Below are 15,465 nucleotides of genomic sequence, written 5' to 3'. Positions count from 1 at the left end.
TTTTTTTCCGTTTACTATCTGGTCCACACCCGTTAGTGGCCAGGAAGAAAAAATGTATTCAGTTTTTAGAAGAAAAAAAAATTTTACTTTAATTTTGGGATTTTTTTTTCCTTAAAAAAATGTTTTTTACTTCAATTTTTAGAAAAAAATGTTTTAATTACTATCTGGTGCACATCTGTTAGTAACAAGGAAAAAAATCAGTTTTTAGAAAAAAAAAACATTAAACTTAATTTTTCTTTTTTTTTTTTTAGTTTGATGACCCTTTAGGAGCTCCGTAGCTTTCCTAAAAGCTAGAGAAACATTTATTTTGGGTTTTAAAATAAAACGAAGAAAAAAAATAACAGTTTAACACCTAATTTTCTGTCCTATTTTGAAAAACCAACATACAGCAGGATTATCGTCACCTGACTGTTTGAATCCAGCTCTCAACGGGAGACTAAAGACCGTCTTCTGCGGCAAAATCTAACTTTTCACAACAGGCGGTTCAAGATAACATCTGGGAATCCAAGAGCATTTACAGAAGTTGTAAGGAGAACAGGTGTTCTGTGCTAAAACGCCCACCTGCCACAGATTACATTTCATTTCAGAGATGCCCTTCAAATATCTCAGAAGATTATTTAGCCGATCCAGTTCCTGTTTTGACCCTGAGTGGGTCAAAAGTGTGACACAAACACACTTAGGGGAGAGAAACCAATTAACCTATGAAGCTTGTTTTTGGACTGTGAGAAACTCGGACATGCAAACTCCACCCACAAAAGTTCCCACCCAGGATTAGGTAAGAGAACTACCGTACAGCTCAAAAACACTTAAGTTAGGGGGCAATCTGTGGCAGGGGAGGCAGTTCACACTTTAAGAGAGAATAAAAGCAACAACCAGGTTCCCAGATTTCCCACGTGTGTTTTTCAGTTTTCCAAACCATTTTTCTTCTCGTTTACAGGCATAAAAAGGGAAACCTGTTGGCTTTTCATGTCAGATAAAACTGGTTAACCATTATGTACACGGACCATGAGGTTTAGTTGTTGTTTGTTCACCAGATTCCTAAAATGTATCTCCATCTATCCATCCATCCAGCGTCAGATCCGACGTCCTGATCGTCCCAGTCCAGCTGTCACTCAAACCGGTTCGTTTATACATCAAATGTTACCAACGGTGAGACAAAACGTCAGCTGAACTCACATTCACAGTGCTCTAAAAAAAAAAAAAACAAAAAAAAAAAAAACAGAAATCACAGGCATTAAATTAAACGATCTACATCAGAATATAAACACTAATTGCACCCTTAACCTTCCGTTCCTGACACTGTTTTTCTGCAGCCGGAGAGCTGTCCAGAGAGGGGGGGGGGGGTCTCGAGCGTCGGGACAGCAGACCGGACTATAGATACTTCTCCTTGGTGACGCCGTTCTGCACGTGTTTCCTGCGAAGATAAAGCCGCACACAGGAGGGACGTTAAGACAGAGTGTGCCGATGATATGAGAGGCGTTCAAGGCCGCGCTGATAGGAGCTGCCACATCACCTCCACGCGCCGTCCGTCCTATCGGCTGCTGCTGATAAAAATCAACCACTTCTCAAGGAAAGTTGGCACGCACTCAAAAAACAAAAGCATTATGTTTGAAAGATTGCTTCTCTGAAGAGTCTGGTGATTTAGACGTACGGGACAAAGGCTACAAGATACGGCAGTGACGGCGAGGAGATCAAAGGTGCTTCTGGAGATAAAAGCAAACTTTGATTGGTGAAAGTGCTTACTTTACTAGAACAACGTCACAATTGTAATGCACTAAAAGCTGAATCAATGCCAGTGAGAACTATAGTGGGGAAAAAAGTATTTAGTCAGCCACTATTTGTGCAGTTTTCAACTGAGAGACAAAATAAGGGAAAAAAAAAATCCAGAAAAATCACATAATTTGATTTCTTTTTAAATTATGGTGGAAAATAAGTATTTGGTCACCCACAAACAATCTAGATTTCTGGCTCTCTGTCCTCCACTCATTACCTATATTAATGGCACCTGTTTAAACTCGTTATCTATATAGAGCACACCTGTCCACAACCTCAAACAGTCACACTCTAAACTCCACTAAGACCAAAGAGCTGTCTTAGGACACCAGAAAAAAACTTGTTGACCTGCACCAAAATGGGAAGACTGAATCTGTAATAGGTGAGCAGCTTGGTGTGAAGAAATCAACAATTATTAGGAAATATCTCCCTCCATCTGGGGAAGATCTCACCCCGTGGGGTCAAAAGTATCACAAAAATCCCAGAACTACATGGTAGGACCTAGTGAATGAGCTGCAGAGAGCTGGGACCAAAGACTACCATCAGGAACACACTACAGCGTCAGACGTGTCCTGCTAAAGCCAGAACATGTGCAGACCCGTCTAAAGTTTGCTAGAGAACATCTGGATGATCCAGAAGAGGATTGGGACAATGTCCTAAGGTCAGATGAAACCACTATAGAACTTTGTGGTAAGAACTCTACTGTTTGGAGGAGAAAGAATCCTGAGTTGCATACCTACTGTAAAGCATGGGGGTGGAAGCATCATGCTTTGGGGCTGTTTTTTAGCAAAGAGACCAGAACGACTGATCTGTGTAAAGGAAAGAATGAATGAGGCCATATGGTCAGATTTGGAGTGAAAACCCCCTTTAATCAGCAGTGAAGATGATACATGGCTCAGATTTCTGCATGATCCTAAACATACTAACATGTGATGAAGGAGTGGCTTCATAAGAAAAATATCAAGGTCGTGGGGGGGCCTAGCCAGTCTCCACATCTCAACCCATAGAAAATCTTTGGATGGAGTAGAAATACCCAAAACAGAGGAGATCTCTAGAGGAGATCTGCATGGAGGAATGGACCAAAACATTACTGCTCTAGAGGAGATCTGCCTGGAGGAACGGACCAAAACATCAGTGCTCTAGAGGAGATCTGCATGGAGGAACGGACCAAAACATTAGTGCTCTAGAGGAGATCTGTACGGAGGAATGGACCAAAACATTAGTGCTCTAGAGGAGATCTGTATGGAAGAATGGAGAAAACATTACTGCTCTAGAGGAGATCTGCATGGAGGAATGGACCAAAACATTAGTGCTCTAGAAGAGATCTGATGGAGGAACGGACCAAATACCAGCAACAGTTTGTGAAAACCTGGTGTACACCTATAGAAATCGTTTGACTGCTGTCATTGCCAACAAAGTTTATAAAACAGATTTTTGAGTTGAACTTTTGCTATTGACCAAATACTTATTTTCCATCATAATCTACAAATAAATCACTTAAAAATCAGTCAATGTGATTTTTTCCCTCATAGTTGAGTTATATCTTTGATGGAAATTACAGCCCTCTCTCATCTTTTTTAGTGGGAGAACTTGGACAGTTGGTGGCTGACTAAATTGTTTTTTTGCCCCACTGTATTACAAAAGCCAGAACTCACAGAGCAAACCAACATACGGATGGATCTTCTGATCCAAATGTCTAATTCTGAGCTTTCAGGAAAACAAGGATTTTAAAATATGCTGAAACTCTTTCAGGGATTTTCTTCCATAACGGCCTGACCTGTAAAGCACTCACACAATTACAAAGTGAAACCAGAGCCCGGCAGATCAAATGTGCAAACAGATCACAACAAAGATGCAATTAAACTTGTTTGATGAACATTCGTTTTCAATATTTGGAAGCTAAATAATGAAATGAGTGTTGATTTATTATGTATAGTTGATAAATGTGATTTTTAATGCATGTTTAATACTCTCACTAAATCTTTATGAGGCGACTCTCGCTCACTGCTACCTGAGCTGCAGCATAAACCGTCTGCAACACATGAGTGACAGTCAAATTCATCCGGCTCTGACAACACTTTTGGCTTAAACTCCATCTACTACATCACTTTAGAGAGCATCATACAGGAAACGAGCAGATTCTGGTGCTTTTCTTGACTTAGAAACGTGATTTAGCCGCATTCTTCCGAACCGAACTTTAGAAAACAACAATTGTCAGTAAGAAACGAGGACTGATGTAAAATGTAACGAGCTAATCTATTACAGGATGTTATCTGAATCTTATAAAACTGACAACAACAATTCTTAATAAAAATTTACTGAAAATAAATTAATAAAACTGATATTTTTAATTAGGTGTGGAACAGAATACACTAAGAAAAAACTTGACTACACTGCAAACTACTTTCAAAAATTAAAAAATGTGTTTTTAGAGTTTCAGGATACTAAAAAATACAAAGTTTTACGTTTTTTTAACATCTCTTAAACTGCAAAGTCAATAATTTTTTGTCTCATTAAGATCTAAGACCTAAAAATAAGGACCATATTATTATACTGAGCAAAAAATCATTTTGTTCTGTACGTTTGACAATAGAAAAACTTGATTTAAAAAAAAAAAGTTTTATTTTTTTGGTTTATATAACATAAATTTAGATTTATGTTCTTGTTGTACCGTGTTCTGATCTTGTTCACATTTTGTACTAAAATGAGTCATTTACAATATTATTAAACTAGTTCTTTGTCACTGTAACCAAAATAAACTACAATTAGTTTAATAAAACTAAAAAAAAAGCTATTTTCTTTGAACTAGCCTAAAATAGTTATTATTGGGCTGTATAACAATAGATTTTTCAGTAATTCTATCTTAACTGTGATCTTTTTTTAGCTTATTTTTTCCTTTTTTAATCATTTTTTTGGAACTCCTTGTTTCTAGATTTTAATATCTTAACAGATTTCTTGTTGAATAAAATGCATAAATAATTTTACTACTTTCTAATGCTTTTCTTCTTAAGATTAGAGCTCTTTTTCTATTTCTAATTTGTATTTTTTTTTGCTGTTTGAAACAAATTATGTTACTTGTGAACTTCAGGTGTATGTATTGTCACTTTTTCTGTACTTTTCTATATATTTATATTATTTTTATTTATTTTAAGTATGTATGATTGCATGAATAAATCATTTGGGTTTTTTCCTGCTCCCTGCACTGTTCTTGATTTTTTTTCTGAATCTTCGTAAGTAAGTTTGAAAGTAAAAAGTGCTAAACATCCACGTACCCCTGAGCAGAGTGGAGATGTCCAGCATCCTCCTCGTTGTTGTCTGCCTTGGAGTCTCCGAGCAGCTCCTTCGCTGCCCTGCTACCATTGTCATCCTCGTACTCCCTGACGTCGTTCAATTCTTTCACCTTTAACACTTTCACTACAAACACTACTATGAACTGCAAAGACACAACAGAAAACAAATCAGTTGTGCTGGAAACTTCCTGTCGACAGAAACGCTGCTTCATGGAGTTTTGAGTTCTCACCAAGAACCAGTAGATATTCATGAGCAGCAGGGCGAAGAGGAGAGCGTTGAAGAAGAAGTAGAAGGGGATGTTGGGGACAGACTGGATGCTGGACACGCAGGTGGCGTACAGAACCTTGAGAGGAAACCAGTAGAGACGGAACCAGAACCTGAAAGACGAGAACAAACGCGTGTAACATCCCAGTCAGAGCTGCAAAGCGTGGGAAGGAGACAGAAGATGAGTCATACAGCAAGTCTGTGCTAACTCCTACCAGGACACGCTGAAGCTGACGGAGCCCAGGTTGGACAGGATGTCGTTGAGCAGATGATAGCTGCCTCCTCTGGACTTCAGGTAGATGTTGACCTTGGTGAACTCCAGCTGGATGTCGTTGATGTCGTGCAGGAATAACACTAGAATTCCCACATTGTGGTACCTGGAGGGGACGGAAAACTCAGCATGTTTACTACAAAGCAGTCAAATTAGTCAAAATAATTTTGAATTTTGCTGAAGTAAGTAAACTTAAACTCCATTTGCATTTATCCAAAAGTGCGGACAAAGAAGTTTCAGTTCTGCTTCGCACAGTTCCCAAAATAAAGCAAATGCTTCACACATTTCATAAAAATGAGACCCTCTGCGGTGGTTATATTAAATAACGTAAAAACACTATCAGCGATTTCAGCAATCTTTGTGTCAAAACGTTCAGCTCATTCAGGACATTACTGCTTGTATTTTTGGTATTCATAAACTCCATGGTTTTTAAAATATTGAGCAAAATATGCCCCATAGGAAATGAATGAGAAATTCTTCAAATTTCATAATTTTAAGTAGATTAGCAACAAACTTGAACTATATTAATGAGGTATGTTTTCATCTTTTATATATATATTTTTTTTAATTGAGTTTAGCTAATATATTAGCATCATAATAACATTGGCTAATGTTTTATCTACTGAAGTTTTTAGGCTAATTTAGAGTTTAGCTTCTATTTTAGCACCAGGCTAACATTTTTGGCTAATTTAGTTTACTTAGGAATTTTAGGTATTTTTTAGTTTAGCTAATATTTAAGCAACAAGCTATCTTTTTTTTTGGCTAACTTAGCATCTACTAAGGTTTTTTGGGCTAATTTAGAGTTTAGCTCATAGACTGTAAAAACAATGGAGAGATCGAGCACTGAGGTCCCCCATTGGAAATGCATTACTTCCTCTCCTCGCGAAAGTAGGCCGCCGCTTTCACCGTCAATTCCTGAAACGGATACCGCCATTTGCAAACAATCTTCAGCGATTGGTCCGAGTCATAGCTGAGTCATCGAATCTACAGGAAGTACTGTCGCCAATCAGGAGTGAGATTATTGCAACCGTCTGCCGCTTTCCACGCCTCAACCACGTGACCGCGGATGTAAACACCTTCTACTTTAATAACGGCGGCTCGAGAGAATTGTACAAGGTATTGTTGACGCCTTTGAGGGAGAACCATTCCAACATTTGATTCTGTCAGCGGTCCTTTTGGATTTACTTACATTTATTCCTTTTTGTCGAGATAAAAGGAGCATTTGGGTGACGCTGCTGGAGAAATGCCCGTGTCCCTCTCGCGCGCGCCGCAGCTTTTCAGTTGTCATTCGCGGCAAGGTTATAGTCAGATCAGATGCACGTGAGAAGCGCGTTCAGCGGTATTTGAAATAAATAACCATCCTAACAAGTGAACAGCTGGATCTTTTTTCTGTTTGAAGATACGACCAGGTCCAAGTTTGTCTCGCGGTCCTGAGACGGCTGCGTCTAATTCAGTCAAATTTATGTCAACTTCTGCGTTCTTTCATAAATCTTAAACGAAATTTCCAGTTTTCTGGCAAATTTAACATTTAGCAAATAGTTTATGCCTTTTCAGTAAATTCTCTCAGAAATTAAAGGTAAATTGCTTCACCTTTTTCACCAAAAAGCTTCAGCATTTTCAATGACTACTTTCAACAAAAAAAAACATTCACATTAGCATTATTGCAGGTAATGCAACTTTTCAGTTTTATTTATTTTTAATTCTTAACCAGGGTAAAAGGTCTGTGACATATGTAAACTCTTTAATTTGTCACTTTTATTAAAAATGAAAAAAGACAAAATATACTTGAATGATGGAACACAACAAAACCTAATGGAGTGGTGTCAACAACTATACATATAAATTCTCAAAATGACAATTTTCTGGCCCTCCTTTTGCCTTCCTCTCTTTTTCTCTACTTTCTTTATCTTTCTTTTTGAGATTCTGTTCTTCTTCTCCTGTTTTATTTTTCATCCTGCACTTTCTTTCCTAGCTGGTTGATTACTCTTTTTCTTTTCAAACTCTTGTAAGCGTCTCTAACTTGCTTTTGCTGGAATGTTCCATTGCTGCAGATTTACAGGGGAGGATGAAACACCTTCACATGAACAGTTTTATGCTATCTTAAAGTTTTTATTTTATTTTATTATGAGTCAAATAATGATGACCATTAAATGATTTTTAAAAAATATTTTAAGTCCTTAAAGTGTCTGACTAATGGTATGTCCACAGTTGATAAATTTACATTTGTTCTAAAGAAGTATTGCCACAAACAATTATGTAAATTAGGGATTCCACAATTCTCGGTTTGAAACCAAATCGTGTGTGACACTATTGAATCTAAACATGGGGAAAGTGGATCGTAGCATCCCTACTGCATACCATTACTATCTCTGATCTTTGCATAAGGAATAGTAGCTTACTTTAAGTTAAAAAACGATGGAAATGTGTGTGGAGCAAATTATTTCTTTGTTTTAACTTTGTAATTTTTGCAATAAATTGCATACTTTTGATGATTCTGTTACTTTTACTACTAAAGTCAGAGTAATTTTGGCAAAACTGCACTTATGTTACATGTAAATAAATTAGATTAACTTAAATTATTCTTTAAAAACAAAAAATTGACCTGCATTTTCTTAGGAGAATGGTCTTACCAAGAATTCTTATTTTAAGAAATAAATCCTAATCACTAAGAGTGTATTCGGATCCGGTTCGAGTCCTGAACTTTATGTAAGTGTTTATAGATTGTCAGGAAAACACTAGCTCTTCTTCTTCTTCTTCTTCTTCTTTTCCTTTGGGCTTTTCCCTTCAGGGGTCGCCACAGCGAATCAGTTTCCTCCATCTAAGCCTGTCGTCAGCATCCTCCACTCTAACACCAGCCACCTTCATGTCTTCATTCACTGCATCCATAAACCTCCTCTTTGGTCTTCCTCTAGACCTCTTTCCTGGCAGCTCTAGACTCAGCATCCTTCTACCAATATATTCACTGTCTCTCCTCTGAACATGTCCAAACCATCTCAGTCTGGCCTCTCTGACTTTATCTCCAAAACCTCTAACATGTGCTGTCCCTCTGATGTAGTCATTCCTGATCCTTTTAATACACAAATTGAACAAAAAACACAAACATTTTGCTTTGAATCGAATTGTGAAGAAAGATTATTTTTAAAAAGTTTTACCTGAATGCGTAGGAGAAGCTAATGAGTGCCAGCGTGATGATGTGGTGCACGACCATGACGGCAGAATCCTTTCTCCACTCGTCCATGTTGACCGTGGCGTAGATGGAGTGGCCGTAGAAGCTGCCCTGGATCAGGTAGGCTATGGCGATGTCCGTGGGCACCGTCATCCCACTCTTCCAGTCTGGACGAGAAAACAAAGCAAAGCAAACACTTTAATCAACCAGGATTTACTGATTTGCATAAAATCTCAAATGTCAAAGGATTAAAAGTAAAAAAAAAAGGATTTCACACTTTAATGAGACAAAGTTTGGGGATAAAAAGTCTGAAATATAATATTTATTTCTAATTTTAAGATAAAAATCCTCATTCATATCAGAATCATTTTGTCAAATTTGATGTTGCTGCAGTTTTCTGCCTGTAGGGGGCAGCACTTACACTCCTCTTTATGACTCCTCCTGAAAATTGTCTATTAACCACAATTAAAAACACAACTTTTCCCATTAATTAATTTCAGCAATCAATTAAAATGTATTTCTGATGAGAGTGCAGGTCACTTGTTTACTGCTGGAAACAAATATAGTAAATAAAATGTGATTTTCCTGTAATTCCCATTTAAAGAACCCAACACCTGTTCACTTCCTGTCATCATAAGTTCATTCTTTTTTAATCTTATGAACTGTTACGAAATTAATTAATTAATTAAAGTTATCATAGTGTTTACACATAATTATCAACATTTAATACACTATTTGTGGTAAGTACCAGAAAGGAAACCAGATAAGAAGTGTGAGGTTGGCATTCGAGGAAGCCGGAGGGATCAGGTTTAACCTCAACGGCGTTGGAAAAACCAGGCCGATTCCACAGCAGCAGGGCCGAGCCTAAGGACGCGATTAGAACTGTAAATTCCGGTGCTTGAGTGAGGTTTGTCTTTGGAGAGATGGCTTTCATTCAGGTTTGGTGTAATGTTTATTGATCGGACCTTCCGGCATTAAACATTCAGAAGACGCCTGCTGGACAAACCGAATGAAGAGAACTGCCAAACGGAGGCAAATGGAAATTATTCTTCTTCAAGCTGAACACTTGAGGTTTTTTTCTCCTCATTAATCCTGACACTTCTTTTTTTTATTTTTTTTTTTATTCTTCGTGCAATCCAGCCTAATTATTCTGCTTCTGCTTTTAGGAGATGACAGCAATTAAAGTACAGAGAAGATGAATGAAAAGCTCCTAGAATGTGTGATCTTTACTAAGAAGTTCACTGGATTTCTAAAGGAGAAAAGCAGAACAAGCCTAAAAAAAACTTTATTTAAAAATGTAAAATATATAAGAGAATAAGTAAAGCAGAACAAGCCTAAAAAAACTTTATTTAAAAATGTAAAATATATAAGAGAATAAATAGAAACTTTAAGTAAAAAAATATTAAATAAAAGTAATAAAAATAAAAGGAAAAACGTTTTAGAGTAAAAAACACATAATATACTTAAAAATTATAATAATACATTATATATATATTAAGGCTATCAACTTTAACACATGCTAATTCAAAATAGTTAACGTGTTAACCTCTTAATGCCAGAATTCATGCTTCCACGGAGTGCATTAGTTTCGCATAATGCACACTACTATCGCTTATTATCACTCAGTAACAAATACATATTTATTCTATTTTTTGTACTTTATTCTTGATATTTTTTCGCAAAAATCTGACTATTTGATATGTAATGGGCCCCGTTGTCACGGTAACACGACAACGTGTCGCTGTGCCTGAAGCGACTTTGACAGCAGCTGCAAAGGAAAGCTCAAAGTTCCCCTCTTAACGCTTGTTTTTGTCCAGAAGATTAAGCAAAAGTTTGTTTAGAAGAAGCCTGCACATATAGAACATAGTGACTGGAAGTTCTTTTTTAGGCGTGCGTCCACACCCAGCAGCCAATCAGAATCGAGTATTCACATGGACCATTTAAAGTGCAGAAACATGTTTGGTTCTTACGGCTGTTGCTCAACATCTTTGTTTTCTTGGGGTAAAACTGCAGACATTAAAGTCAAAACTGTTTTTATCTTACTGTTGATGTATAACTCAAAAGTGATTAATCTGATTTATTTTTTTAACCGATTTACTTTGTATATCATCATTATTATTATTAATATTTACTTTGTGTCTTTTTTGGGGCTGGTTTCAATGAACTAATCTTATTCCTGCTTCATTTTAAAAATGTTTTGTGTTATTGTTATCATCTTTAAGTTTGCATATTGATTGTATTTTAATCATTTACATGTTTGAAACAAACTAAATAAATTTAAAAAACATATAGAAGGCCCTAAAAAAGGTAAATCATCATCAAATAAACTTCATTTTAACACAATTAAAATTAAAAAAAGTGCTGCGCATTAAAATATAAATTAAAATAAAAAAATATAAAAGGAAATTAATAAATAAGTGAATAAAGACATAAAAGTACAATAAATGAAACCATGAACTTTGCATCGGCCTCCCAGCTGTTTCCCATGTGGACCGTCACAATATCTGCCCGTTTTAATACTCAAAGAGCCACTTCGCCCCCACAGAGTCTGCAGTTGCAGCCTGTTGTTTTCATTAAATTAAAATGACCTCAGCTCCTTATCGCTGAGGACAACATTAGTCTGGGTTGGTTACAACAGATCAATAATTCATTTTCTTCCGTAAGCCTTTCCCTGATCTTTTTTTTCTTAAATATGTAATTACAAAGTTCTTTTAGGGTATTTTTGTAGATCCAAATGAAAAAACAAAAATTTAATTAAAAAAAAAGCAAAAAAAAACGTCAGTCTTACTGTAGAAAACAGAGGGCGGGTCGTGAAAAAAAGGGTAGGAGGTGAAGAAGAGCAGGTAGGTGCTGTAGGACCAGGACATGGTGTAGAAGACCAGCTTCCACGAGCTCTCCGGCATCTTGGCAGCATCTTTGGGTAGCAGCCTGCACCTCTGTGCAAGAGGCTGTGGAGACAGAAAAACAGAAAAATCAGCTGCTGGGAGGATTCTGGGCTTATCAATATCTGAACTAATTATTTATGCAGTCTTGAAAGCTGCAAGTAATTCAAAGAAAAAAATTTAAGTTGTTTATAACTTTGTGTCAACAGGTCTTAATAATTACATATTTTTATGAAAAGCAAACATATTACACACATAAAAGTATAAAAACGTGAATCAGAATCTGGATTTTGACCTGCAGATTTTTTATTATTTATGTGTGTTTTAGTCTATAATAACTTAGTCATTCGTGTTTTGCATCTTCATTTTTTTCATTATTTAGTTTTGTTTTCCATTCTGTCCTCAGCAATCTTATATTGCTGGGTTTTGTTATTTTAGTTTGGGGTTGGTAGTCTTAGTTTGCAGGCTTTGTTTATTTGTTTTCTTTATGTAGTTTTTGGTTAGGCAGCTGCTGACTCCGACGGTCGACATAGCTGAATCAGCAGTCTTGTTCAGAATTTAACATAAAGCTTATATTAATTTGATCTTTTTTTAGCACACAGATCTTCCCCTTAAAGCAAAAAGAAGCAGAACCAGAAAACCATGGCAGCTAGACGGAAAAACAAACAAGAACAGTGACATGGATGTGAAAACTGAAAACTCTGTGGGATTTGTGGATAACTATTATTTTAATTCCACCCTAAATTCTGCACAATGTTTTTTTAAAGAAATATAATTTTTCAGACTAAATTTTTAATAAAAATTCCCACGTTCAGCTATTTGTCTGCTTATCAGTCAATATCTGGCTGTAAATGTGCACCACCAGATAGAGCTGGAAACCGCAATAAACCGGATGTCAGATGCAATCTTTTTTTATGCAGTTTTATATGCTTTTGTGATGTGTAAATGCTGTAATTACATGGTTGGTTGTGCAGGGAAGCTTTGGCTTTGCTGTTTACAGAACCATCAACCATGTGTGCAGGACGCTTAGCAAGCGACGCTGCTGCAGCTGAGCTGCGGAGTTGATTACTGTTGAAGCATCGCTGCAGTGAGCGTAGAAATGTCCTCGGGCCAAACAATGAGTGAAGAATCCCAGCAGGTATCTGAAGATCCAGACAGTCTACAGGGGAAAGTTCGCTTGTTTGTGTAATTTTCTGATCATCTTTTGACTTATTTAAAAAGCATTCCCAGTGATCTTTTGGATTGAGTATTAAGAAAGGGACAATGCATATAAATTAACATTAAAACAAATGTGAATATTCTAGAATTGAGTCTCTTGGCAGGTGGATGCTAAAAGAAATGATAGTTTAACCCTTTAACTGCCACCTCAACCAAATGGTGGGAAACATTTAGAAAACATATCTTTTAGAAATATTGATTGTGTGTATTATTTCCCAAGGTACGGAGGCCCTAAAGGGACATTAAAAAAATGAGGTAAAAAAAATGTTTTTATTTCAAAAATGTATGTAAAAATATATATTGTTTCTGGTTACTAACTGTTGTGCACTAGATTGTAACCAGTAAAAAAAAAAAAATTTTTTACGTCAATTTAAAAAAAAAAGAAGCTTTCTTTTGTTAATATCTGGTGCGCACCAGTTACTAACCAGAACATTTTTGTTTCTAAAAATTGAAGTTAAAAAATATAATAATAATTAGGATAGTAACTGGTGTGAACCCTTTTTTTTACTTTGATGTCTCTTTAGGGGGAATAAGCAGCAGGACAAAAAAAACTTTTTGGATGATTTTGTTGTTGTTTTTTGGGGTAGTTAAAGGGTTACGAGATAGGCAGCACACAAAATGATAAAACACATGTAAAAGACGGAAAACAAATAAAATACAGAGTAAAATTTGAACAGATAAATCATTTTTTATTTCTGCTCATTTGTGATTGCACATTTGAGATAAAAGCCATTAAAAAGCCAATAATTATCCTGTTTTAAGACTAAATTTTTTAGGACATAGTTTCTGCATAAAGTTGTCATAAAGTTGTCACGGAGCAACCCCGTCACCCTTTCCCATCACACATTACTGAGCTCTCTGTTCACACACTCTCCCACTAGCTTACAGCCCCTCACAACCCCAACTTAACATTAGCGGTGCAACAAAAATGGCGAACAATTCCAGAACTATCCAGCCAGTTTTCAGTCAGATACCAGCAATAATGACGTACAAGTGGATCCATCAGAATGGAGAGGAGCGGGGAGCTTGGAGCCCGCCTAGCGTATTTTTTACGTGACAAATATGCTCTTTTTCAAATGTCATTTTTGTGTTTGCTTTTGATTTAAACCCTTAACGCCTGAATTTATTTCCAGCTATGAATATATATATAAATATATGTTTTTCTCTTTTAAATAAATAATTTATTTAGGTAATTTTGAAGCCAAAATGGTTTGTCGCATTTTTACGACTATGGGTAATAAGGGGTTAAAAAGATTTGAATAAAGAAACACTCTGAATTTTGAGCTTAATTTTCTTTATATGACCTCCATCATCAGGAGAATTCCACAAGAACATGTTAACAACACAATTTTCGAAAGTAAAATAGCCTTTTTTGTTTCTTTTTGATGCAACCTCCACATGTTGACCCTCTTCCTGAACCTGTTATTCATAGAGTAACAGAAATAATATTCACACATTTCAAGAATAAATATGAGTTATAAATAAACAAATAAAATAAAGAAAATTAATACAAATTAAAGAAAAAAGTAGCAGATGGTAGGTTTATTCCCTTCCTTCCCCTCCCTAAAGTGACAATCTACGTATCTGATAGCATTTTACACATTAACTAAGGTATTCTATTGTTTATTAAATTGTTATTTTGAGCCTTTTAACATTTTTTCATTTTTCCAATTTTAAAAAGCATGTTGTATCATAGAGCCAAGACATTGGGGATGGCGGAGTGGACTTCTTCCAAGTATCTGTAGTCGTACAATGACTGAAGTGAATAAAATTCCATTTTTGTGTTTGACTTTCAGCTTCACTGTGAGTTTGGGCCCAAATACTCCAATGTGGGAACTTAAGTATGTTTTTAATTGCCTCAAAATATGACTTCTAATAAATTCACAATTAAACTGGTTTACAACTGAGAGTAAATGCACGCCAAAGCCAGCGCGCTCTTGAAACCACTACAGATATATTACAAAGTTTCACGTGACTTTTTCACATGCATGCACAAAGCCACAAAGCTGCAGAACACTGTCGACATGTGGCTGTCCAGCCGCAAAACTACGCTGCTCAAGAGTCTGTTCATGGTTTCAGATGCAAGCGGAAATAGAGGAAGTTAAAGACTGATGTGCTTTGATAATGAAGCTCCGCCCCCTCAACTTGCTGTCTTTCAAGAAAGTCACTCATAAGTATATAAATATTTATTTTCCACTTACAGTCCCAGAACAAATGGAGACCAAATAAAAGATAGTAGTTTCTTAGGCTCGGTAGGTATTGATACGTGCAGGTGTTTCATAACTATGTCATGACAGGAAACCAAACCCAGCTCCGCGCTTCATGCACACACACATGCACACATGCACACAGTGTAACTGGAGGCAAGACGGTGAAAGTTGCCCGTGTCAGTGATACGGCCCATCTCAATCAGTTGTTCTCAAGCTGCTTTTCCACACGCCCGGATGCCATCAGATTCACTAACCATCAACATGAAAGTTTAATGCAGCGACTGCTGCTTCCACTTAGAACCAGCAATCCAATCTGTTTGTTTTAATCTCATTAGACGCACACAAAGGACGGCGTTGTCTTTAGCTCACTTTATTTTGAAACTTTCTGTG

At 36.5% G+C, this 15,465-nt stretch overlaps 1 protein-coding gene across 2 annotated transcripts in view; it reads right to left on the bottom strand.

Moving 5' to 3' along the window:
• Positions 1-15,465, bottom strand: part of cers1 (ceramide synthase 1) — a 39,998-nt gene continuing 24,533 nt past the window's right edge. For both annotated transcript variants that reach the window (XM_024279282.2, XM_024279283.2), the window contains exons 2-7: positions 11,554-11,713; positions 8,752-8,932; positions 5,544-5,705; positions 5,294-5,441; positions 5,046-5,206; positions 1-1,414 (exon numbers count right to left, since the gene is read on the bottom strand). In XM_024279282.2, coding sequence (XP_024135050.1) covers positions 1,372-1,414; positions 5,046-5,206; positions 5,294-5,441; positions 5,544-5,705; positions 8,752-8,932; positions 11,554-11,713 — 855 coding nt within the window. In that variant the 3' untranslated portion in view covers positions 1-1,371. The remainder of the gene's footprint in view (positions 1,415-5,045; positions 5,207-5,293; positions 5,442-5,543; positions 5,706-8,751; positions 8,933-11,553; positions 11,714-15,465) is intronic.

This window comes from Oryzias melastigma, linkage group LG4 (assembly GCF_002922805.2).
Source record: "Oryzias melastigma strain HK-1 linkage group LG4, ASM292280v2, whole genome shotgun sequence".
NCBI lineage: Eukaryota > Metazoa > Chordata > Actinopteri > Beloniformes > Adrianichthyidae > Oryzias > Oryzias melastigma.
Note: the sequence above shows the minus strand (reverse complement) of the source record. Positions and strands in the feature narration are given on the sequence as shown.